This window comes from Molothrus aeneus, chromosome 1 (assembly GCF_037042795.1).
Source record: "Molothrus aeneus isolate 106 chromosome 1, BPBGC_Maene_1.0, whole genome shotgun sequence".
NCBI lineage: Eukaryota > Metazoa > Chordata > Aves > Passeriformes > Icteridae > Molothrus > Molothrus aeneus.
In genome coordinates, this window is record NC_089646.1 from 104,230,638 (window position 1) to 104,256,693 (window position 26,056).

Genomic DNA, 26,056 nt, shown 5'->3' on the forward strand with positions numbered 1-26,056 from the left:
TCATTTCAGTCCACTGGGAAAAAGGCCACACTACCACGAGTACACAAGTACTGCTTACAGCACTTCTGCTGTACATCAGCTCCTGAGCCGCTTGTTCGGAGCCTATCCATTCCTCTGCAACTGATATCCCAGTATTATAGCATAATAACAAGAAAACCTATTCTGAGATAATATTATGGCTCTCTTCAGAATATGCATGCAGAATATAAATCAAACTGGAATATTAAAACCATTATCGCCACTGTGGCATTAAGGGGGAATTTGAAGTAAACAGAACTCACGAAACATAAAGTCACAAAAAAATTGCTTGCTTCTTCCCTCTACAGAGGTTCTACTTTATTTGTGGGATAGGCTTAAATGACTGAATTATAACTAATAAAAACCCCTCTATTACAGACATTACCAAAACACATTATTAATATAAAATGTTGCTTAATTTTGCTTCCAGTTCCACTGCTCAGAAACCACAACAGAAGTTTAGCTCAAGCTCAATTCATAGGGCAGCATTTCTCACTGTGTCTGGGGAAGAATCTGCATTATTCCATTACTTTAACTGAGACCAGCCACAGAGAGAATGAATTTTCACAAACATAGCAAGCAATTAGCTTCTAGAATAACAGAATCAGTCTGGAAAACACCTGCAAGATCATCAAGTCCAACTTATGACCAAACACCACCTTGTAAGCTAGACCATGGCACTAAGTGCTACATCCAGCCTTTCCTTTAACACCTCCAGGGACACTGACTCCACCACCATGCTGAGCAGGTGTGGTGGTTGTTTGAGCAAGCTTAGCACACTCACTCACGACAGCAATCCATTCCAGTGTGTAATCGCCTTTTCTATGGAGGAATTCCTCCAACTGTCCCACCAAAGCCTGGTGCAGTTTGGGACCGTGTACTGTCGCTTATTGCCTGGGAGAAGAGGCCGATCCCCACCTGGCTCAGCCTCCTTTCAGGTGGTTCCAGAGTGATAAGGCTCCCCAGAGTCTCCTTTTCTCCAGGCTAAACACCCCCAGCTCCCACAGCCGCTCCTCACAGGACTTGTGCTCCAGACCCTTCCCCAGCTCTGTTGCCCTTCTCCGAACACGCTCCAGCCCCACCATGAATTGCGGGGCCCAGAAGTGGCCGCAGCGCTGGAGGTGCGGCCTCACCAGTGCCGCGTACAGGGCTCTGTCACTGCCGTGGTCCTGCTGCTGCTGACAAAAGCCAGGACTCTGAAAGAGCAGAGTTTGGGCAGAGATTTAAGAGCAGTTTGCCAGAGCCAACACGCCAGCAGAAAAAAAACAATAAAGCGTAGAGCGCGGCAGAGCTGGGCGCAGCTCCACCCGCTCGCCCTGAGAGCGCGTCTAAACCGTACCGAAGGCGACCGGGGGCACTCAGCAGCGAGCCCGCAGCCCGGGACTCACCGCCGCCGCACGGACACTTGTCTCAGGGGGTGAGGGGGTGAAGGGGTGAAGGTGGTGGTGGTGCTTCTGCCGCTGCCCTCCCGCTCCCCGCCCTGCCGTTACCGCCAGCGCCGCCGCCGCCTCCTCGCAATTTCAAATCCGCCCGCCCGGACGTGGCCCAGAGCGTCACACGGAACTGCGTCACGGCGGGGCCGCGGGCCGGCAGCGCCGCGGGCGGGGACCGGGGGCGGTGGAAACGAAGCGGAGGAGGCTCCCACCCCCGGAAAGGCTCGGGGCAAGGGCTATGGCCGTACGGCGACGTGTTTGTGCCCACGGTGAGTGTCTGACAGGCGCTGCCACGGCGAGCCCCGGGCTTTTCTCCAGCCGCCGAGAGTTTTCCTAGGGAAAAGCCCGAGCTCTCGGTCCCTGTGTGCCCCCGCGGGGGCGGGAGTCGGTGCCCGGCCTCAGCAGCGCTGGGGCCGCGGCTGCCCCTGCCCTTGTGCCTGTGTTGCTGCTCCTGGGTGCCGTCATAGTGATCTATGTTTCCATACGTATATGTGTATATATATTTGTGTGTGTGTGTAGATACAGTATGTGCACGTATATATAACTATAGTGTGTATATGTGCATATATGTGTGTGTTTATGTGTGTGAAAAACGCATATTTTATGATTGGCTTTTTGTAAATATTAAAATGAATATTATATGTGTTATGTTAGAAACTTATGATGTATTAATTTTCTTAACACATTTAACTAGTGTGTTAAATGTAGTTTTAGGTTATAACAAAATGTTAAAATAGAAACTATGCTATGTAAGATATTTTTTTAAAGAAGGAACTTGTAGTGAGATAGCAGCCACAGGACACCTAAATGTTTCAGAGAAAGTTTCTCCTGATAAGAGAGCAATAAATTTGCTAACTTCTTCCCGCCTCACTCAGCCACGAAGATGCCAGTTAGGATTAAGTGGAAGAAGCTGACGATGGCCAGACAGAATCCTGTGTTTGAATGGAGTTTATGTGTCATGTATGAGGTGTATGAATATGCAACAGGTTATTGTTTTTAGGGGTTAATCCTTCATTAACGTGTATCCTTTTTCAGGCTTATGCTGCCCAGGAAAAGGTACCTGGACATCCGTAACTCTTTGTTTCTATTGTCTCATATTGTCCTAATCCAAATTGTCCAAATAATTATTACTCTAATTATATTGCTATTTTTATAACCATTTTTATTACTATTAAAGTTTTAAAATTTTAAAAGCAAGCGATTGGCATTTTTCACATGTGTGAATATATATATAGCGTGTGCATATAAATAGAATATATGTAGTCTATATAGCATGTGTGTAACATATATAGTAAAGACATGTAGTGTAAATGCATGTATATGTGGTGTATATACAGTGTATAGATATATACACATACCATATAGTGTTAGACTTAATTGATGGGTCATAGGGCTGTTTTCTGACTTGTTAAAAAGAGTAAGTGCATACCGTATAAAAGTATAAAGAAGTTGTGTAAAATTTAGTTGATATAAAAAAAGTAGTGGTATAGGGATGAACATAATGGGAAAAGCAGCTGAAGTCAGGAGTTTCAACAGTGTGCCCTGTGTGGGCATGGAAATGTCTGTGAGAAGGCAGGTGCTAATTTATTAAACAGTGATAATTCTGTAAAGTGAATTCTTATAAAAATTCCCACAGGAGGAGGTTGCTCCAGGAAGGCCAAATGGTTGGTGAAGGCCATGGTTTCAGGGAGCTGATTTTTCGTCCTGAAAAGGGGACTTACGATGTCTGTGGTACATCGTCTGACAGTGGGATGGCTTGTGGATCATCTGTCTTTCATCAACCAGTGTGGCTATGAGATCTGTGACTCCTTTGCACACCCTGGTGGCGTCACTCCCAATACTTCTGCCACATCTACCGAAGACTGTCACAGTATTTCTGCTTTTGCTGCCACCCCCCCATCAAGCGACGGTCCTTCTTACTGTCCTGGAAATGCCGTAGAAACAGAAGGTAAAAGAACAAAAATGAGATACGTGTTTCGGGAGGAGTTCTTTGATATTTCTAAGCCCCGTATAGCTGCGGCTCCTGAGGAGCAGCTGTGTCAGGGATGCCCTGAGGTGAGTCTGACAGAAATAAAGGCCAACAGCAGCAGAGAGGAATACCAAGAAGGAGCAAAGAGTGACACTGGAGATTCTCTTGCCACTGCTAGGAAGGTATGTTATCTGTAACACAGTAAATTACAGTAATCCCTTGATAAATAATATACTACTAATACTGTTTTGCATACCTGAGTCTTTTTAGGTAGTGTAGAAGAGTGGGAACTTTTGAGAATATTCCTGGGTCCCTTCTCAGTCATGTGCATTCTGTGTCTCATAAGCAGTGGATTGCTCCTGAAATCCCCTGACACTGGTTGTGGTCAGGTACACAGTCTGAAGCTGTGGTAGCTGTTGAGATTGTGCAGATTAGCAAGTTGGGAAGGACAGCATGAATTTACTTTCAGTGTTGTTTAGTACTGTTCCATATGGACAAAAGAAAATAAGAGTCACTTGTCTAAGCCAATAAATGTAATCATGAAGACATAGTTAATTCTTTTCTCTAATTGGTAAACTGCCCTTGGCAGCTGAAACTTTTAGTATGGGCCCAAAGGAGGCATGAGCACCAACTGTGCACTAGGTGCCTTCAAATCCTAGTGCCATGAATAATTTAAAACAGCTTTAAGCCTATGTACCTTATGAAAGCCTGCAGCAGGTTAGGTATTTTCGGATCTTTTTGCTTATTTGACTTGTACTTGTGATAGAAAAACAGGAAACTTTCTTCTGCTTTTAGAGTTCATTTGTAATTCAGGTATGTTTGATGTCTTTTCCCCTTTTATTTCATTGTGGAATGATATGGATTTTGTTGTTGGTTTTTGCTAATTCTGCAGAAACGTAAAAGGAAATGTGTGTTCAACCAAGGTGAACTGGATGCTTTGGAATACCATTCAAAGGTAAGTTGGAAAAAATGTATATTTTGCAAGTACTTGCTACTTGACTTTGGGCGTGTGCCGAGTGGAGGGCATGGTTGCAAACAAATTCTGTTTTTGTAGCTTGTTCCACTGGTGAAAAGAAGGAAAGGGAAAGGAAGGTCAATCTCTCCAGTCCTCATTTGAATTTGTACTTACAGCATAGATCTTCTATGTGGATACATGTGAAGTTGCATCTGAGACATTAGGAAGATCTGGAAGCTGCATTCACAAAGTAACTTGGACTGTTAGAGACAACTGAACATTGTGTGGTGATGAGTTGAATATTAGGAATTGGCTGATTTGAAATTGGCAGCATAACCTGTTCTGAAGATCAGCTTTCAGTGTTTCAGGACACTGTGCTGGAGTTACTCAACACTTTGTGACAAATGTGCTTCAAAATATCTTATTCTGCAATTGAAAAAAAAAATCTTTCTCTAACATTTTATATTGTCCTACTAAAACATTGTGAATGAATTGGAATTGAAGTCTGTATGCCTATGTCAGTTGTGTACTGATGAAGATACAACTGAATTACACTGAAACATAGTAGGAATTGTAGAAATGCAATCTGTAGGTAATGTTTGATGTATTCTTACTGCTTTCCCAAATAGTAATGTGAACCTGAACTAGGAGCTACACTTGCTTTCTTTCCTTTGACAAAGGTTTAATCATACTGGGCTTTTTGTTTAAATCTGTTCTGCTTGAACTACATTTAGATGGCTACGCTTTTTTCTTTTATATAGCAACAGTCTTGTAGTAAACATGTGCGTGTGTAAACTTGCTGATACAGTGTAGAGGTCTTGTGATTATTTTAGTGAATAAGCTGTGCATGTGCAGAATCACCTTAAAGGAGAAAACTTTGAAGTTCAGCATCAACATGAGTATGAAAACACAAAGGCTAAAAAATCATTCAACAATAGAAATAAGGAAAGAAATTAAAAAAAGAAGTTTGATGCCTTGGAGGTTTGTGTAACTTTGGTGATATTTGGTGAATATGTGGAAAATACAGAGTTTGGAAAAATCAGTGACTCCAGTTAGCCTCTTGTATCATTCACAGATTAGAAAGTATTGGGTCTTTACTAAATTTGTGTTATTAAAGGTTATACCTCTGCAAGTTAAGCCAGATTATTTTGACACTTATTTATATCTGTAGACTCACCAAAAATAAACCCAAACAACCGCAATTTTTTGTTTTTGCAAGTGAATCTATGAATTTCAGCTGTTGAATCCATTTATGAATTTCAGTCAGTGTCAACATAGGGAACAGTACAAAATATGCTAAACTCCTTCAGCAGCCCTTTGTTAAAACTCCTGTTTTGATTGCTTCATATTCAAGAGACTTTGTCCATCTGCAAGTTAACACATGCATGTAAGAAGGTATAATTTCTGAAGATATGTTTATTAATTCTCTCGAAGCAATATGAGCTTTTCTTATCACAAACCTAGGTACTAAAAATTTATGACTCTGTAGTGTCTGATATCTAGAGTGGCGCTATTAAATTATAAAAAAAAAAATCTTTTTCTTCCCCTTCCACTAATCTGGGAATTGTAATAAAGTGCATTTTGTAAAACCCTCTTGTAATCTTGAAGATTCTGTGATCAGAAGCTTTTGAAACCACAGTATAATGGCTTTTTACAGGGGCTTTAATAAAGCCCCTGTAACTGACAATGGACAAATGGATAAACCCACCTCACAGACAATCAAAACTCATAAAGGCTCCATGATTTGGAATAAAATGGGTCTCTAAATTTTGTGAAGGGGAGATGCTGACTCCCCAGTAGGTGCATGACAGTGTAAATACATCCAAGACTCATGTCATCCTGGACTGACTAACAGGCTATTTGACATGTTTGCCACTTAGAAAAGTTGCAAAAATTGAGTTCTGATACTTTAATTTGATTTACTGATGGTACTTCTGTATGACTGTAAAATGCATAAACTGTTGTTTTATGAAGTGAATTGAAATGTGGAAAATGACCGATTTTTAGATCCCAGTATACATTTTAATTAAAAAGATGTTCATGGGCACAGTAACTTGAAATTAAATTAGAATTTTAAATTAAACTTCACATAATTGCTTTGAAATTTGTGTTTGGTTGAAACAATGATATTCCACATCTGTTGTCTGAAATGTTTTATTCAGTAGTTTCTCTCTCCTTCTTTCTCCAGCATTCTAATTATTGTAATTTTACCAAAAAATGAAAACCAACAACAGCGCGGTGTCCTGATTTTGGCTGGGAGTTAGTTTTCTGCTTGGTAGCTGGACAGCTAATGCAGAGTTGATGGAGTGGGAGTGCTGCAAATGAAAAATAAACCTAAGACTTTTAAAAAGCCCCAGAGTTAACATATTGGATGCTAAAGCTAGATCTGTTGCCCAAATGTCTGCACCCAGGTGCAGCTGCTTTGTCCTTTCCAGTCTGATCAGGATAGATCAGAAAACATCAAATATTCTTATTTTGGGTTTAGCATGAGGATAATGTTGACAGCAACAATTCAAACATCAGTGTGTTAAGCCATGCTTACCCTGAATCAAGGAGTTTTCACCTGTGCTGTCAGCGAGCAGGTGCACAAAGGAAGCTGGGAGGAAACATGGCCAGGACAGGTGACCTGAGTTGGCCAGAGGGATATTCCATGGATAGGATCTCATGCTCACTATATAAACGATGGGAGTTGGCCAGGAGCCATGGATTTGCTACTAAGGGGATGGGCTGGACATCAGTCAGTAGGTGGTGGGTGTTCTTACTGTGCGTCAGTTGTTTCTCTTGGGCCATACTTCTCTCTCTCTCCCACTTTTCAATAATTAAAATAATGATAATAAATTTTTAGTTTCAGTTTTTAAGCTGATCTTACAGTAGCCCATGAAGTTTGCTAAAATTTTTCCTTGGATTCTTCTCCCCACCAGGGACTGGGAGGCATGTGGTGTGAGTGAATGGCTGTGTGGTACTTGGTTGCCAGCGGGGGTTAGACCAAGACACACACCTTATTATAATGCCTTTGTAGCTCTTTGTAGCTTTTGATCTCAGTAATTGGCAAGGATCCTTTTCCCTGCCTGCAGATTGAAAATGTTTTGATTTCTGTTGCATTCCCTGGTCAAGTAGATACTTGAAAGATCTTTTCCTTTTTCCTTTGGTTCTTTTTTTTTTTTTTTTTTTTTGTCCCCATACAGGTCAGGAAGCTCATTTGGGAAGGGACTTTGGATTTAGTCCAAGAGGGACTCAAAAGTGGTTTTCTTCACCGTACGACTGCAAAACTCAGTTGCAGGAAGAATAATGTTCCTCAGCACATTGTCTGTGGCTTGGCTGAACTGTGTGAAATGGCAAAGCAGTTTCCAGCTGTTAATGAAAGTGACCATCAAGCTGTACATGTGCTAGAGGAGAAAACCTCCAATGCAGAGCAGGACCTGCTTTCATGTGTTATGGAAAACAACTCAAACTGTGCAAAGATAATTGTGTTAATGGGGCAGAAATACTTAGTGCCACCAAGAAGCAGTTTCCTCTTATCTGATATTTCATGTTTACAGCCCCTGCTCAACTGTAAGTATCATTAGGTGTTTTTCTCCTGCCCAAGAAGGGCAGGTAATGTCAAGAGGACTCAATGAACATATTTTAGCTACAGCATTACACTCATAGCAAATGCTGTTGCAGGCTTTCAAGGTGATATTTCTAACTTTGCACAAATAGGTAAGGACTTTCAAAGGAATGTTGAGTGGCTAGGAAATCATGTTGTGAAGGGATTATTTGTCTCCAGGAGGCTCCTTTAAAAGTCTCAGCCAAAATACAGGAGTTTGTGAGTGTGTTCTGAGCCGCTGTCAGCATAGAAGTCATGTAAACCCGTTGAATTGGGATTAGCTGTTCTGCTGGGTTCCTGTCCCACAGGATGAGCCTTTAGCATAGATAGGTCCATGCTGCTGCTGAAGTGGTGGTCTGCTGTCTTGATTTTTAGCTAGATTAGACCATGGGGGAGGGATGAGATAATGCACCATAAAGCAAATGTTCATTTACAGACTCATCCTGTTCAGTGGCAGGGTCTTTTTAGATTGGAATAAACAGGTCGTGGAACAAAACCCAGTATCCCCCAGGGAAGGTAACAGTTTGAGAGGCTGTTGCACCGAGCTGGAGGGCAACATCACTTTAGCAAGACCACCAGTAGCAACCATGATTTGACTTTTCAGCTGCTGTGTTTCACAGCTGAGATTATTGGTTTATGCAAAAATCAGTGACAGGGAAATTAGGGGATTTTAGAATAATCAAGTTCTCTGTAAAAGTACATCAAAAGCTATCAAGCCACTGTCCCCAGCCCTAAGCTGACAGCATGCATCAGTCTTCAGTACCATTCCATTAGCTTTCAAATTGGCCTTCATTATTATTATTACTATCATTTTTATCACTATCAGTCACAGCTAGGGTTTATCAGACAGTCTTATAGGAAAGATGTTGCCTGTGAGCAAGAGCTGGGCATTACTGCGCTTCCCTCTAATCGGTAATTTTAGATTTTTTTAATTGCACATGAGAAGAGAGGAAGCATATGTAATTTAGATGTTACGATTTTTTAAATTTTGTTTTTTATTGAGAAGATATTCCGGAGGTAGAATCTTACTATCTAAATAGTAATTTTGCATTTGAAGTCCAAAATCTAGCTTGGAAGCTGTTTTCATCTGTAGGAAAGAAAGAAGATTATTATCATTCTGCTACCACTCTCCACACTGGAGCATGTAAGATTCTCCAAGGAGTTACAGAGCAGTCCAAGAAATCTGAGCGAGTGCTTTTGAAATAAACAACAGTGAATGTTAACATAATGCCCTGACTGTAGACTTTTTTCCTGAGTAAATCTGCTGTCCCTTTTAATTATTATCTTTCTTCTTCCCTTTCACCTGCCAAAAGAGAAGTAATTCTTGCTGGTCAGTCCACTGAGGATAACACCTCCAGTGTTAAATGAATAATATGTAGTAATCACATTTCATGAACATCAGATACTAAGCTGTTGTTTTTACTGTCAGACTAAATGAAAGAACAAAAATGTTCTCTGGAGAAATAAAATTGGGGAGTTCTGTTTTTTCATGGATTTGTTCTGTATCTTTTATCCTCCAGCTAAAGTAAACTCAGCTTCTCCCATGAAAACTCTTTCGGTTCTTTTACTCTTCATTGATTCCCATTTCATACACTATCTGTCTCTCTTTTCCTCCAGTAGTGCAAAACAGTTTTCTAGGGCTGGCTTGAAGCTCTGCATGTCCCTGTTGGCCTGATAAAAGATCAAACAGGACAGGAATCTTGCATTCAGGGCTGTAGCTTTTCACTCAGCTGGGTGCCTTATTGCATAGCTTCTGTTGGGAAACTTTGAAAAATTTTTATTTTTGAGACTTGCACTCTGCTAGCTTTTTTTTCCTGAAAGTCCTAAAGATCCTCAAAATTTCTTAGAGGGATCTGACACAGACCACATGAAAGTCCTTTCCTTAGGTAATCAGCCTAAAAATATTGAATTTTCTGGATATGATTATCTGAATTAGAACAGGCATGTCAAAAGTCTTTTAACTTCTTATTTGGAAAGAACAGAAGAAATTTGCAGTTTTGCTATATATCTGTTTTAACTCATATATATTTTTAAAGCTACTTTACTGATTTAGCTTTTTTTTTCATTAATTTTACTTGCCAGACAAGAAAAAATTTGATGTAATTGTGATCGATCCACCATGGGAGAACAAGTCTGTTAAAAGGAGTAACAGGTATGTTTTATAGTAAAATCAAACAAACTTTGTCATGGTAGCTTACAAAGGGTAATTAACATTTTAATATATTGATCCAATCTACAACCAGTATAACTGTGAGACTGTAGCTCAAACTTGTGAATATTTTCACACTTCAAATCTATGGACTGTCTTAGGTATTTCACTGAAATGCGTTGGATACTTGGCATAGAAGATATTTGCAAGAGCAGATCTTAAATTATGCTGAGAGAATGTTACAAAGAAAGTATGGATTCAGCTGTTCTGTAGGGCCCAGACCATGCACATATTAGTTTGTAATTAATAGGGTTACTTCAGTGGACATAAAACTAGATAAATATGTAAGTATTTCCAGGACTGAAATCTTCCTCAGGAGTTTGAGTGCGTTTTTATTTAATTTGAGGTGTAACTCAAGCTTCAGTCTAATGTTCAGAAGAACATGATAATGCAGCAGTGAAATCCTCTAGTGCAATAGGAACTCTGAGTACTGTAGTTTATGAAGTTATTAACTTAAATTTTTATAGGCTTCCTCCACTGCTGAGTAACATCATATTTATGCTAGTGGAGTCCTCTTGATTACCATAGAATTGTATCTCTTTGAAAGAAGGGTAGACAGGAAATATGGTCTTACAGCTTTGTAGAATAAAGTTTGCTGTGGCTTTTGATGCTTGTTATGAAGACATAAGTTGAAGATATAGAGACTAATGTGTAGGCTTTCTTTTGAAAGCCCTTCAGAAACCTCTATAAATTCTCATTCAAATGAGACATTTCTCATTCAGAAGTGTCTTTCTTGAGTATATAAGGTACTCAGAGAATAATTGTAGTTATGAGCATAAGTTAGTCACCAAGATCCTTTCTCCCTTATATAATAAAGGGAAAGAGTGGAGAAGCTATCACTGCTCATAATTATCTTGTTGGCAGCTAATCATTGTGAAGCATTTCTCATCTAGGTGAACATTTTCTCCTCTAGACAGTCCAGGAGGTATTTGGATTTTATCCTTGTTCACTGTTTCTCACTGTAGCATTGTGTAGGGTCCTGGCTACCTGCATGGTGGCTGCCAATTTTCATTAGGCAGTGTGCCAATATTTTTGGTGCTGCAATGTGTAGGCTCCACGAGCTGCAGTCTATTGATAGCGTAGAATTGCATCATGAAAAAAAATGGTAGAACAGGACAGGATCTGGAAAGCATCCTGGATTCACCAGTGTAGCATTCAATTAGCTCAGAAAAGTGCAGAATGGTTTTGAATAACCTAGAAAAATTCTACCATGGCTGATAATTAAAAAAAATGAACAACTTGTGAAAATAATTGGAGAAGTTATTATCTCTAATGACCTCTTCTCTTGCCATTCAAATTAGTGTGACTCACTTGTCATTTTCATTCAGAAGAGAGTTTATTATGAGAAGTGAATAGCGTTACATTGCCTAAGAAGCTGTTCAATAAATAGCTTTGTTCTGGCACAAAGATGAGAATATTGAGTTACATCTGATAGTTCTTAAATGAAAAGAAACATGGGCTCCTAAACTTCAGAGCCACAACTAATAGTGCTTTATTTTGAGGCATAGTGGAAGTACATAGTTCAAGGTTCTGCTCAGTAAAACTTATGTACATACACTAATGATTTTATATCAGATCTCTCAGAATTGTCCACTGGGTGTCAGTCTTGAACTATTTTTATGACTTAGATTGTCAGGAGATAATTCTTCAAGTGACTGGTCTGTGTAATTTTTTTATCCATTTGTTTTGCTCTGCAATTTTTATGGTGTGTATATGCTAATTTGCTTTCTCACTTTATTGGCATAGGTACAGCTACTTGTCTTCATGGCAAATCAAGCAGATTCCAGTACCAACACTAGCTGCTCCAAATTGTCTTGTAGTCATGTGGGTGACTAACAGACAGAAGCACTTACGTTTTGTTAAGGATGAACTTTTTCCTCACTGGTCGGTGAAAACACTTGCTGAGTGGCACTGGGTAAAAGTAAGTTCTTAATTTATTTTGTTACTTTCTTGGAGACTGAGAAAACTTGCACTATGACACGTTGTGTTCTTCTAATTTGTCTATTTACTGCCATTTGCTTTGGTATTTGAAAGCTGTGATATCATCAGTATCCTTCTTTTTATAAAGGAAAAGGTCTTGGAAAAATATGGGATATTAAAATTTTCTACTGTATATTTTTAACTCTCTTGTATCAGATTACTACAGCTGGAGAATTTGTGTTGCCTTTGGATTCTTTGCACAAAAAACCCTATGAAGTTCTTGTATTGGGGAGAGTTCAAGGAGATGTAAAGGAAGCTTTAAGGTATGTCAGGATATTTATGGTAAATGTCTTTTTTTTTTTTTTGGCAGCTGCTAGGATTCCCTTTGTATGTATCACTTACCCATAATACAGTATAATGTCCCAAAATCTCTTGGCTGATTGTGGACCTAAAGATAGCCTTATTAGCTTTGGAGTAAGGGAGTGCCTTAGTGAGACTAAAGAATGGAACCCCCATCTGTTCCTGCATCTGCTGTCTTGGGAAACTCTTGGACAAAAGCCTTGTGGACAGGGCTTCCTTTGCTACAGGTTCTCTTGGACCACGAGCCCTTGGCACAGGCTGATGCTGTTTTGGGGATGCTGCTGTTGTTCTGTACATGACACGGTACAGGACTGCGTTGTTTGTTCTCAGTGGCTCTACATGGCTATTGTAAACCATGTTTTGGCCAAAGCCCCAATGATTTCATAAACTCATTTTATATATTATGTCTGAGCAGCATTTAACTTTCCTTGGACTTCCCTGAAGTTTGTGAATGAGCATTCTGTGTGTTATCTCCCATCTGAAATCACTCTGCAAGAGCTGTAGCATCACATTGGGTAACATTCATTCTCATGTTTCTTTTCTTTTCTGATTTATATGACAGGAAATCTGAAAGTATTCTTCCAATTCCCGAGCATCAGTTAATTGTCAGCATACCCTGCAGTCTGCATTCACATAAACCTCCTCTTGCTGGTATGTTTTGGTTTTTATGCCTAATGTTTCTGTAGCACAGTGGTCTTGAATGCCTCATTATGGGGTGTATCTAGAAATGCCTTAATTTCCCATCTGTCAAGCAATTTTACTCAACAGAACTTGTGGTTCCTCTAAAAGTGTTCTGAAGCACCTCAGTCTCGGTCTCAGAAAATTAATGTGAAAACCAGAACTTCAAGTAGTATATGAACATTTTGGGTAGACATAGAAAAAATGTTGCCTTTTTCAAAATTTATCTTTTAAATGCTGCAAAAACAGTTTTGCAGATACTTCATATATGACGTTGTGACAAATGACCTAAAGCACCTTGTGAGGGAGAGAACTTTGGGAATACATAAAATAGGAAAGCAGAAATCTCTTTCATTATTATGTCATCCTGAAATAAATGTTTATATATCTACATGAATTGATTACATGCCTTTGATTATATTGATTTTGATTATATGCAAGCAGTAAAATTATGCCTTTAAATCCAAAAACTTAACTGTTTTAAGATTGCTAATAAGAAGCAAAAAATAAGGCATGCCCTGCTTGTTTCTGAGGAGTTATATTTCACTCACTGAAGTTGTATTTCACTCACTGAAACTGCTGCAGTAATTCCAGCCAGCCAGTTAGCGTGGGTATAAATTCAGCTTTTTAGAGCTAGTCCAAAGAATTGTTCTGAAGCACTTCTACTAGTTTTGTCAACAGAAAGTGGTACTTCTTTCATCCTTACAGCACCTTAGAACTTTACAAGGCTGTGGTAAGAAATATAATTAATACCTCTCACAAAATCGATTTCATCCTCCACTAAGGGGGAAGCTTGCAGTGAGTCTGCAAATATTCCAGGTGTTTTGTATTCACATCAGAAAAGGCAGGTAGAAGAAATGTTTAGTGGTCTTGGAGAGGAGAGGTGTCATGCTTTGCTTCACTGATATGCTTTCCTTTTTCTCTTCCCAAGGGGTAGAACTACTTTTGATCTGAACAATTGTTGTACCTCCAGGGATGCTCTAAAATCTGTGTTTGGGGGATTGCATTTATTAAATTACCATATATATATATACACATACACACCTGTTAAAAAACTAGTAGAAAGGACATAATTTGGTTAGCTAAAAATAGAAGAAAAAAGTGCCATCCTGAAGCCACATCTTCAAGAATTAGGGCTACAGCAGGGGGTATATGTATTGATTTAAGCTAATGAACAGTGGGGTGGTTATTTTGAGGCTGTCACCTTGGATCTCTTTAGCAAGCCAATACTTATCAGCAAACTTGGACACAAACAGGAAACTTGTGAGGCATCCAAGGGTGCAAACCAGCAGTTTGGATGTATTATGGAAAATTTTAGTGCAACAGTGGTCCTCGGAACAATTATTTTGTAGGGCAGAATCTAGAAACCATATTGGAGAATACGTTATAAATTATAACCCTGAGTGGAATTTGTAGGAAACTGTCCTTCCTAATTTCTTGTGTGTATTCCTTGAGTCTTCAGTTGAGTAATGGGATTTGATAACATTGTGTAGCATTTCTATTTCTCTTTGAAAAAATGAACTTGCTTGGAGCAATATGAATGATTTAAAAAGTTTTTGTGAAAATCCACGTATATCCTACAGGTTTTTTTGGCAGGTCTGTGCAGAATATGGTTATGTAATGAAAAGGTAGACAGTAAAGCAAAAGCTGATTGCTGATGCTTTGACTTCTGTGCTGTACAAGGTGTCGCTTTAATGACCAGGCAATGATCTTAAGCAGCCAGTAGAGAGCAGCTGAGCTACATGCTAGAGGGGTTCAGAAGAAATTTGAACAGAAGCAGATATTTGGCAAGGGGGGAGAAGGACACTTGATGAGTCACACACATTCTTTATGCTTTGTTTAAGTAGTAACAAAGCCAAAAATATTAGTATTTACTGATGCTGTCTGGCACTTTGTTTCTTATTACAACAATAAAGGTTGTATGTTGATACATATGTAGCCACTTAATGACTGATTATAAGAGTTTATCTCTCTGGGGGAAGAGAAAGATGTAAATTAAAGTAAGCCATCAAAAAGAGATGTTTGTGTTCCTACAGTGCATTTAACCATGAAATTGCAACTGTAGGGGTTTTTGGTGATGCATGTGTTGTGTTCAATGCTTAGAGCTCTAATATGTAATTGTAAATGTACTTAAGCTGCTTTATGCAAATGTGTTGAAATCAAATTTTATTACTCCAGGTTTTGATTCAAATAGCAGCAGGTTTTCTTCCTAATTCAATTCAATGATGTTCTTAGAGAGCACAAAAGATACTCTGTTACAGATATGTATGAAGTTCTACATAACTTCACATCACCTTTTTTCCTTTTCCTGTATTATAAATTATTCTTGTTACAGCCATTGCTCTTCCAGTTTTTAAGTATATGCATTTATTGTCAGAAAATAATGCTGTTGTCTAGGAGTTTGCCTAAAAGCAGTGGAATTAATTCTTGGCTATGTTCTAACCAATTTGCATATATTCAGCAGAACTGTGCAATGAGGAGTCATGGGAAGTCCCTCCTCCTGTAGCATTGATGGTTTATTAGGCCATGTTATAAAGGTTTGCTTGGAACTAAAAGAAGTAAATGCCTTTTGTTTCCTTATGGGCCTTGTGAGCCCTTGCTGTAAGACTAATTGATTGTTGCATCAGCATCTAGGTTTAACTTGAAGTTCAGGAAAGACACAGTGCTGTAAAGCCATCTTTGAGCTGGATTTCAGATCGTTTTCTGGTCCAGGGTTTAGACAAATTGGGCAATAAGGACCTCTACGTCGCAAACTCTTTTGAAGGGTTATTTTAAACTGAGATAACTTGTGCTTTGTGCTTTGCATGGCTCACTGATCAGGCAGTGAAAAAGCAGACAGTTATTTTCACTTTATATATCCAATTTGTCAATGCAGAACCTGCTTTTTAAGCAGTGGAAGTTCAAAAAATGTCGCTTGTTTCAAAGATAATTCTTTAGCTCATTTAAACATTTTTAGGAGCATGCATCTTCAATACGTGTCTGGGACTAGGAGTATGCAGCTGTGTCAAGTCTCCTGCCTGGACACTGGATTGTGCTTCAGAATGAAATGGGTTTTCTGGAGCTGTTGTGTCTGCCAGCTGGCTTTGTGCTTGCTTCACGTGTCCTAGGGCATTAGGTGCTCAAGTATAAGTATCTGAGTTGCTGTCTTGGTGTTTGTGACACCTGCAAGTGATAAAGAACAGGCTGTTTATCATCTATTTAACCTGTTTCCTGTCAGTGGTATCTGTAAGTGGATAGAAGTAATTGTGTTCTGGGTTTTGTTTTTCAATCTATTCCTGTGGTAGAAAAACTCAATACTTAATTTTTCTACTGATGGAACTCCTCTAAGCTGTTTTCAGAGGAAAAAAAACCCAAGGGTTTGCTTGAGGGCTGCAGATCAGATCCATGTGTGTTAAGATAGCCTACTGGTGATAGAAAGGTCTAACAAAGAAGACATAATTTGTGACTTGAACACTGATTTTTCCTATTTGAAGGAAACCAATGTAATGAGATTTTAAGCCAACAAAATTCAGCTCTTTTGATATGGTAATTTTGTTGCAGTGCAAGTTACTGCTTGATGTGATTATGTAAATGCCTACAACCTAGCAATGAAGAATCATACTATAATGTGATCTCAAATTGTATGTAATATGTCTGGTTTTTTTAAAAAGCCCTCGAAGTTTAAAAAGATGCTGTCTCTGCCAGAAGGAGAAGGGAGATTCCTGCAACTTCCTTTTTAAATTCTAGAACCAAATTGATAGAAAGACTGGCACACTTTTCCTGCTTCTGCTGAACTGGTTATCCCTTTTTTGCTTTCTGAACCAGTGTGTGAGATTGGTTGAAGTGTGCTTTTCAGATTTGTTCTTTTAGGCATGGAAGTTTTTGGTGTCTATTAAAACAGCTTTGGATTACTGAACCTAATGCTATGATGATTATTTTTAACTTACGAATTTTAAGATCTACCACCTCTCTGGGCAATCTGTTCAGTGTTTCAGCACCCTCATTGTAAACAATTGTTTCCTTATATCTAGTCTGAATTGATCCTATTTTAGTTTAAAACCTTTATCCCCTGTCCTATTGGTGCAGGCCCTGCTAAAATAGGCTTGTTGCCTTCTTTCTTACAGGCCCCATTTAAGCATTGAAAAGCCACAATAAGGTCTCCCTGGAGCCTTCTCATCTTCAAGATGAACAACCCCAACTCTCAGCTTGTCCTCCTAGGAGAGGTGCTTTGGCCCTCTGATCAAATTGTCAGCAAATTAAGCACAAGAAATTCTTATCTTAATGGAGCTGTGAAAAGAACAATAAATTTTACCACTTTTTTATTATGATGTGTTTGCAAAATGATATTAAGCAACTGCTCATAAGTGGTGTCTAATTAGATGAAACACCCACGACACCAAACAGTGTGTGAGTTTTCTGTCAGAATGTACATTTTCCTCTAAACTTCCCAGATTCTTCTCTGTAAATGCTAGATTTGTTTAAACATTTTATCTGGCCTCTAAAAGAAGCAGGTTTTTGGAATAAGATTCCTTCTGGTAGCAGTATTTTTTAGATTAAAAGCTGCCTTGATGATAACCCATCTGAGGCATTCATGTGACATTTGTTAAAGATTGGGAGAAGGCGAATAGATTTTTACACCATGCCAAAATACAATAAAGCCTGGAAACACCCATTAAAAATATTTACAGAAAAGTTTTTAATATACTGGAGCTTTGGAAGAGGTGATCACGCAGGGTAGGAAATGCATCTTGGGTTGGTTAACACTAGAAAGTGAAGTGGGTGCTCATCTTTCTGTAGCAGGAGCAATCCATGACCTGATCAGCTGGAGTCTGACATGGGGTATCTGTGACTGGCAAACTTGATGCAAAAAGTCAGTACTTGGATTGCACCAAGAAAAAAAAGAAAAAACATTTCCTCTCATACTTTGGTGTATGTTGCCTGGATGTGTTTTTGCTTTCTGCAGTGATCATATCTGAAGAGACTGAGTGAAGGAGCAAAATGTTGGCCTTATGAGTTGTATTTTTAAGTGACAGAGATTCAGAAATCACTAGCAGATCTGATCTAAAAATGACCAAAGTATCCTTTGGAGAGGGATATGTTTCTGTAATTTTTCCTCTTTTATCTTCAGCAGCAAAACAAAAAACTTAACGTGCAATTTTTAGTATAGATAATTTTTTCAGTTTTTCTGCCTTCTCTATGTTGGGTGCTCCTTAACCCTTTGCTTTTCTCATGTTTTTGTACACAATGTCTTTGTAGCCATTTCATGAAGCCTAGTTAAGGAGTTGCTCAAACCAGCCACAGACTAAATGGCTCTATATGACAAGTAACACATTTAACAATAAACTCTTGGCAATAATACTTTTCAAGCAAGATGCAAGATCTTTTTCTATCACTCCAAGAATGCCAGTCATGATCAGTGACACAGTCATGATCATTGATGTTAATGACAGGCATCTTTATATTTGGATTTAGGCAGCAAAAATGCCTAACTTAAAAGAAATTTGAGATTTATGTTACTGAATAGGAGTAACAGTTATAGAAATATCTCTTCAGCTGCCAGGTTGATATTGGGGAAGAAAATAGTTCCTGCATTTTTATAGCTCTTTTAGTGCTATACTTATTTAACTGGTATTACTTTTAACAGTTGTCATTACAAAAATACTTTCATCCCCTTTAAGGTACAGAGGAAAAGAGAGTGTGCTCTTAATTAAGGAAAGGGTTATGTATTTATTTATTTATGTATATAAGTATTGCCCCCATGTTATTGAAGCTAAGTGAGGTTTTAGGAGGTGTTTGGTTGATATTAGTAAAAAAAATGCAGAATTCATCTATGTAGAGGCTGAAATAAATCCTCCTTCCCTTTCTCTAAATGAAAACCAATAAATCAAGGCTATTGAAGGCCTTGACAGTATTTTTCAGAATCTCAAGGGCATTTATTTAAGATTACTTTCTCACTATAAATAGTCCAGCTGTTTGATGAAACCTCTGAAATTAATTTGCTGTCTTTCCCTTTTTTAATGAAACATTCATTTTTTCGTCTGCCAGCATCACAGGGGAGGTTTTACTTTTTTGCTATTGTTTGTACCATTGTCATTGTTGTTCTCTTTTTTTTTTTTTTCTCTTGCACAGCAGTTCTGGCAGAGTTTATCAAGCCAGATGTGGAATGCTTGGAGTTGTTTGCTCGCAATCTACAGCCTGGTTGGACCAGCTGGGGAAATGAGGTCTTGAAGTTTCAGCACATTGATTATTTCACTCTTCTGCAGAATGAAAACTGAGCTGGGTCTTAGACATCTATACCCTCTGAAATTCCACATCTTCCCAGGGGACTCTTGAACTTAGCTTTATTGCTGATGGTGCACCTAAAGGTAACAGGAATAAAACCAATTGCATTTTGGTTAGAATTCTTTAAGTGACAAGATACCTGTTTAATGCTATCTCCCCTCTGTGCAAGGTGGTCCCTTATATTGATGATCTGAACATATTTAGATACTGATGTTGTTACCAAAAATCAGTGAAGATAAAACTCCTTAATAGCAGTGTAGCATTAAGAAGCAGGCGTTCTTTATCTGGCCAGGTACATGAGGGAGTATCCTCTCTGAAATATTGTGTATGTTGATTATAGAGAAAGCTCCTGTTTATATTCTGTATTTTACATACATATGCATTGACATTGATAGTACTAATTTCCCCAAAATCATTAACATATGTTCCCTCTGCTTTGCACACATGTTCTTCTGTACCAGGGGTTTCTTTGGTGATTCCTGGTGGTCAGCCACCCCAAAATCATATTTGACCATACAGTGAACTGGTAAAAAGTTGGCATAACTGGGCTAGTTACTCTGCAGTTTTCCTTCTTGGTCAATGTTTAACATGACCCTAGAGAATTAGCATGTTATGGTTCTATAGGCTTTTGGTTTTTGAAGAATAATCATATTAACCCATCAGGTTAATATGGTGGGTTAAAACAATAATTTTTCATCTGCCAACAATGTTAGAGTGTAAGTTCATCCCTGTTCTTTTTAAAACCTCAAGAAAAGAAAGATATTTTAAAGTCATTTCACTGCAGCTATCAAATCTGAGCTGATAGCACATTGCTACTGCTGTACTGTAGCTTGTGCTATTTTTAAAGAATTATAATAAAGAATTGTATTGTTTTTCAAGAGTCAATGGAAGTAAACAATTCTGAATGATGCCTGTTTTCTTAAAGTTTTTTTGCAAAACAATGGATTTTGAACTAAAATAGTTATGAAGGCAGTGTATCTTGCTACATATTTGTATGTATCTGTCTGCCTCAGAGAAAATAAAAGGAGCAGTGCTTATATTGGCTTATGAATTTTTAACTGACCATATTCTATGTAAAATGATACTTTTAAAACAATTGATAATTCTGTCTTTGTGTATATGGTGTTAATTTTTTGACTACATTGTAAATGATCAGTTTCAGCATCTTAAAAATTCTGAAATTTTAACAGATTATATGTATTTTTTAAAAGATTTTTTCCTTATGTTCTGGAACATTATAAAGCCATGCTAGTGAGCTGTATTTTTCAGCTAACAAAAAATGATCCCTTTAAAAAAATATTAAGGAATTGTACACTTTATGTATCATTTGTTGTGCTTAGATTTACTTTGAAAAATATAAAGAAAATGTAATGAGGCCTCTGCTACTTACTCATTTATAGCAGTAGAGGCAGAGGTGCTGGACAAACTGATTTTCCTGATGGCAGGTTCTTGAGTTCTGACTGTTTGTAATGAAGAGCAAAATACATTGCCTAATTTATTTTCCTTCATTTTCCCTCTTGGTAGCCTGGTGAGCTGTGAAGATTTTTTTAAGTTTAACTTCAAAATGTTAGCAGAGTATTTTTTGATAATTTTGTAATAAAGATGAAAATGAAAACTTCTGCCTTATTTTCTGTTTCTATATTACTGTTCAATTCCATGTTTTGCCTATTGGAGCAGTGGAGTTAATAAAGCAAGGAAAATACTTTTTTCTCCCTCCCCCAACAGTTAAACATATACTCAAAATAAGTAAATAACGTAATAGTGGAAGTAGTTTCCCAGGGAAACGTTTCTTGCTGCATGTTTTTATTTAGTCTGCCTTTTAAACTGTCAGTATATAAGCAATCTTACCTACAGCTACAAGGGATAGATGGTTCTTTATTTGCTTTTAGTTTTAGAAGACATTCCCTACCTGGAACTTCTGCTTTCCTAGTCAGAATTCCCCTGCCCTCCCAAGATGCTTTCATCCAGTACTAAATGATGTATGGGACTCAAGCATGTAATAAATGATAACTGCTTCACTTATCTTGTTTTCCCTTTGTATTCTACAAAACAGTACAAGAAATGACAATGTTGTCTGTTCCACATCCGCTGCTATGAACAACTCCAGATTATCATTTTAATTCCAGCTAAAAGATAGATGAACAATCTTAAAGATCAAGAAACCACCTTTCTCCTTTGAGCTAAGCAGCAGAACCCTTCTAAGGGAATAACCTTCTTTAGGCTGTTTAACAATTAATGACCTGATTAATTTGTCTTTTCTGTGGAGTCCCTTTGCAAACAGTGGCTTTCTAGAATCCTAGAATAATTAAGATTGGAAAAGACCTCTAAGATCAAGCCCAGCTGTTAACCTGCCATCACTGTGTTCACCACTAAATGGAAGCAGCTGAGCAGCTACTTCCAGCACCTGGGAATCCAGCCTCCAAAGTATGGCTTGTATGTAGAGGACTTGTGCAGGCAGGTTCTAAGCTGCTCAGGCTAAGTCAAAAGTTGAAGATTGGAACTTGTCATATCTGATCCTGTCCTAAATAGTTACAAAATTATGCCTTGGACACCTGTTTGCTGCTTTTCCACTGCTCTGGCCATGAATAAAACCTTGTGAATATGACAGAAGTGATGTTACACATCTGCAGCCAACCTGAAACCATTACATTTTCTCAGGAGAAGAAAACTTGGAGGAGAAAACTGTTGCTAACTTGGAAATCTCGTGGTGGTGTTAGCAGTTGATAGTTTGAGGTGATAGGGTCATCTTTTAAACTTAATTATTTGCCTGTTATGCTGAATTCATAATTTAAATAGCTCCTTACACTTTTCTAGCTCTCCAAGACCCCAGCTGTTCCTAACCAGCCATCAGATTGTTCAGTGTCTGTCAGATTCTTCTGAGGCAGAATCTGCAGCATGCTGAAAGATCAGTGATGAGTGAAACCAGCTAATATAACAGGATAATTTAAGATCTGGTTTCCTTTTATGTAGTATATGTTAATTGCTCAGAGGGAAAAATGCTCTCTGTTGTGTCAAGCCTTGTATAAAAAAAACAAACTTGCTCTGAAGAGTTTACAAAGTTCGTAAGAAATGAAAGAAAAGGGGAGAAGGTAAGGATGGAGGAATACAAGATGGTAATGAGATACTAAAGGTGTATTTAATAAGTATCAGCCTAGGTATTATGCACATCTTCAGTTTTCTTAAGGTTTTGTAAGGTTGTTTCCCCCATTTTAAATGGGATTTTCTTCTCACACATTCAAATTAAAAAAATGGTGGAGTGTGTATTTTTCTTAAAGCATTCACAAATTAAAAGGGTTTTTAAAGCTATAAATACTTGTGGCAACTTGGAGAAGTGACAACTATGATTACTCAAGAATTTTCAGAAAGTATGTTGTTTGGTACATCTGTTGTTGTCTTAGCAGGACAATGGTAAAGTTTCTTTGGCTAGGTATTCTCTACTATTTAAAGCCTTTTAATATTATGTCTTATTGCAAAAAAACTCAGTTGCATTACAAAAAGAAGTATTTCTAAGCTTTTTCTATACATAGAGTACATCAAGTGTCATAATCAAACTTTTATGAATCTTCAGGTTTGAGTGTGATTTTGAAATGTCAAATTAGCATATGACCTTTACTTGTATTTTTAAACTTCTGTGAAGTAAAAAGAATTATACCAGTAAGATATGTTTTTGGAATAATGATTGCTAGGCATGTGCTCCTGTGGAAACAGCAAATCTTCTTTTGCAAGATTAAACATAATTAAAGAAGTGAGGTTAGTGAGGTAATTGAGGAGGTCATACCTCTTCATAGCATTCAGCTTGGATAGGTGTCAGCAGCAGCAAAGGGCTGACTTTTAAAAATAGATTTCCAAATTACACAAACAGCTATAAATTACAGGAGATAAATGCTACTCTGCCTTGATAATTTTGTTCACTAGCCTCAACACACCAATAAAGACTTGCCTACTGCTTATTTTGGATTGGACATAAGAAGAAGAGAATGGAAGGTGGCTGGAGAATAGCCAAGGGATATGAGGTATGTTGCAGTTGCTGAAAGAAGTCTTGTGGTGTCCCAGCTGGCAGGTTTTTTCATAGAATCATAGAATAGTTTGATTTGGAAGGGACCTTTACAGGTCATCTAGTCCAACTTCCCTGCACTGAACAGGGACATCTTCATCCAGATCAGGTTGCCAAGACCCTATACCCAGCCCCTACCTGACCTCCAATGTTTCCATGGCTGGGTCGGCCAGTTTTTTGTGGACAGAATTGTGTATGTGCTTGTGTGTGTGCAGGTAAGGCTGACCTGTTGGAGAGAATCAGTGTATACAGTGTGTGAATCACTAGGATACAGTTCTTTGAATAACAACAATATGTGCATTGCTAGAAATTTAATATCACCATATTTCTACTTGTCAGTGTCCTAATGTTACCAATTTGTGGGGAAAAGGTACTATTTATTTGGTTAGAGATGTCCCAATACCATGCATGGTTTGAAAGCTTGCCTGGGGCTGTTTAATGGATATATTTTTGCTTTGTAATCTTCTGGAAGCATAACATGGACACGGATAAGTGAACAGCATAGCAGCTGCCCAGGTGTGTTCCCATGACCCTGGCCACATCTCAGAAGCATGGGAAGCCTGCAGGGGGTTGGGCAGGTCCATGGTTCTGTGGGTTCTTTGGCAGCTTCAATGTGCCTTGACATCACTAAAATGACATCAGAGCTGTTCTAATGAGGCTGGGTCACTTAGCTGGGCCTAGCTCTGAGGACTTTCCTTCCTGGCATAAAGGAGTTGAGGTTATCACCTTCTTGTCAGGGTTGTTCTTCAAGTAGACTGAAAATTTTCTAAAGAAAGTTGCTTTTTACTCACAAGCATTTTTTATTCAACCTGTTGAACTCTTGATGTGCTGCAGAGCCTGGGCTTTCAGCTCTGGGTCTAAGCCTGCCACATGGGCTGTTTTGGGGTTGGAGAGTTATGGGCCATGCTCTGAGGGCTGAGATTCAAAATTCTTCTGTTCTCAAGACATCCAGGCATTATGCCATTAATTCAGGAGACATCTTATTGGAAATATTCTTATGGCACTGTTACTGCCCTCAAACTATTGCATGTGTGTTTTAAACTATTTGCATCTTCCATTACTCTGCACTCCAAAAATTAGGCTGAGTTCAGAAAGAATGTGTCCTTTCCTGAGGTTCATATAACTTCTAAAAGATAGTTATGACATAAGAATTACATTTTTCCACATCAAAGTGACCCAGTCAAAACTTCAGTTGAAAATTTTTATGAGGCCTACAGCCTAATTTTTTAAAAGTAACCAAGGGAGTTTAGATTAAAAGGAGCTATTTTTGACCAAGTAAACTGGCCAGCAAATTTATGAGGAATTCTAAATTTCTAATAAAGTCAAGGAAGTGTAGAACATAAGAGGAGTCTAAATATTATTACAATTTTCACTGCATGATCAACTTCCACAGATTTGTTATTTTTTTGGTCCTGTGCTCTTCAAGGTTAATTATGATAAACCTCAAAGTAAAAAATGCCACAGGAATCAACAATGCTAACATTACCTCTAGTATTATAGGAAGAAACTTTCTGGTATTACAGTGCTGAAAACCCTCATTTGCAGAGGCTGGCAACTGTCTTACACAACAATTTCATTTAGTTGATACAATCATGGCTTTGTATAGCCATTTACATAATGACATTATAGGTCTGTAAGAGAAATAGGATTATATTATCCCATAACAAAGTTACTGAGGTTTTGATATAATATGAAGACTCTACTTTTACATATGATTTTCATGAGAACACTCTTTAAAGGAAATTATTTACCTACTATCACACTGCTCTTTTTGAGGTCTTAAGTAGACCTGCAAAGCCTAGGCCTTTTCCTAAGTGTCTGCTGGTGATAGGCCATTTCACTCAAAATCACTGTGGTAACAAACTCTTCTTTCACATGAGTAGTTTGTCTTTTTTTTTCCTCTGTGTATATATAGAAGGCGAAGAACAGCAAAGTTGTGGCTTTGTCACACATTTCTTTACAGGAGGATTTGCTGAATGTACACAGTATGTGCAAAAGAGGAAGATCTTTTACAAATTCAGAAAGGAATGATGGACAGTGAATAGTGATTGAGCAGTGGGATGGCTCCTTTGCAAGGAGGGGTGTGCTTCCTTGTAGTTGATCTTTCCACAGTGGTGAGTACTCTGATTGGAAAGGCTGCATCAGTAACAGGACATTCACTTTAAATGAAGATGTTGCCTCAGAGTTTTTAATTCTCAGTCATAAATCTTTGCCAGAAATCTAAATAGCTCTCTCAGTTTTCCAGATCTGCTCATTATACAAAACCTCTTTGATGATAGTACTAGCAAAAGCAAGAGAAAATAAATCCAAATGCACTTGCAGAGTTGACTCCCTTTGCAGCCCAAATATGTGAGATTATATCTGTTATCTTCATAATTTTTTACTGTCTAGCCATTTATGAAATACCCACTAAAGATGTAATAATTTTCACTTAAAGTCTTGGTACTAGATATTTAGTTTGAGACCAGCTGTGACACTTAAGTATTTCCTGCTTTGATGAACCAGATGATGAAATAATCTAATTAGTCTCCTCATGAGAAGCAGTCAGAAGTATGATAGCTTTCCTATTTAAGAATCAATATAATGGAAAGATGGTAAAATCTGGCAGGGCAT

The 26,056-nt window shown here is 38.3% G+C and overlaps 1 protein-coding gene across 3 annotated transcripts; it reads left to right on the plus strand.

The window, feature by feature from the left end:
- The first annotated feature begins 1,604 nt into the window (after positions 1-1,604).
- Positions 1,605-21,411, plus strand: METTL4 (methyltransferase 4, N6-adenosine). 3 transcript variants are annotated; one of them, XM_066562194.1, is made up of 9 exons: positions 1,605-1,720; positions 3,088-3,602; positions 4,313-4,375; positions 7,561-7,927; positions 10,044-10,113; positions 11,917-12,091; positions 12,307-12,413; positions 13,013-13,101; positions 19,237-21,411. In XM_066562194.1, the coding sequence occupies exons 2-9, from the start codon at positions 3,174-3,176 to the stop codon at positions 19,380-19,382; spliced, it is 1,446 nt and encodes a 481-aa protein (XP_066418291.1). In that variant the 5' UTR covers positions 1,605-1,720; positions 3,088-3,173; the 3' UTR covers positions 19,383-21,411. The 3 variants fall into 3 exon arrangements, with proteins under 3 accessions (XP_066418291.1, XP_066418300.1, XP_066418307.1); XM_066562203.1 differs by having other exon boundaries at positions 19,240-21,411; XM_066562210.1 differs by having other exon boundaries at positions 19,371-21,411.
- The last annotated feature ends 4,645 nt before the right edge of the window (positions 21,412-26,056 follow it).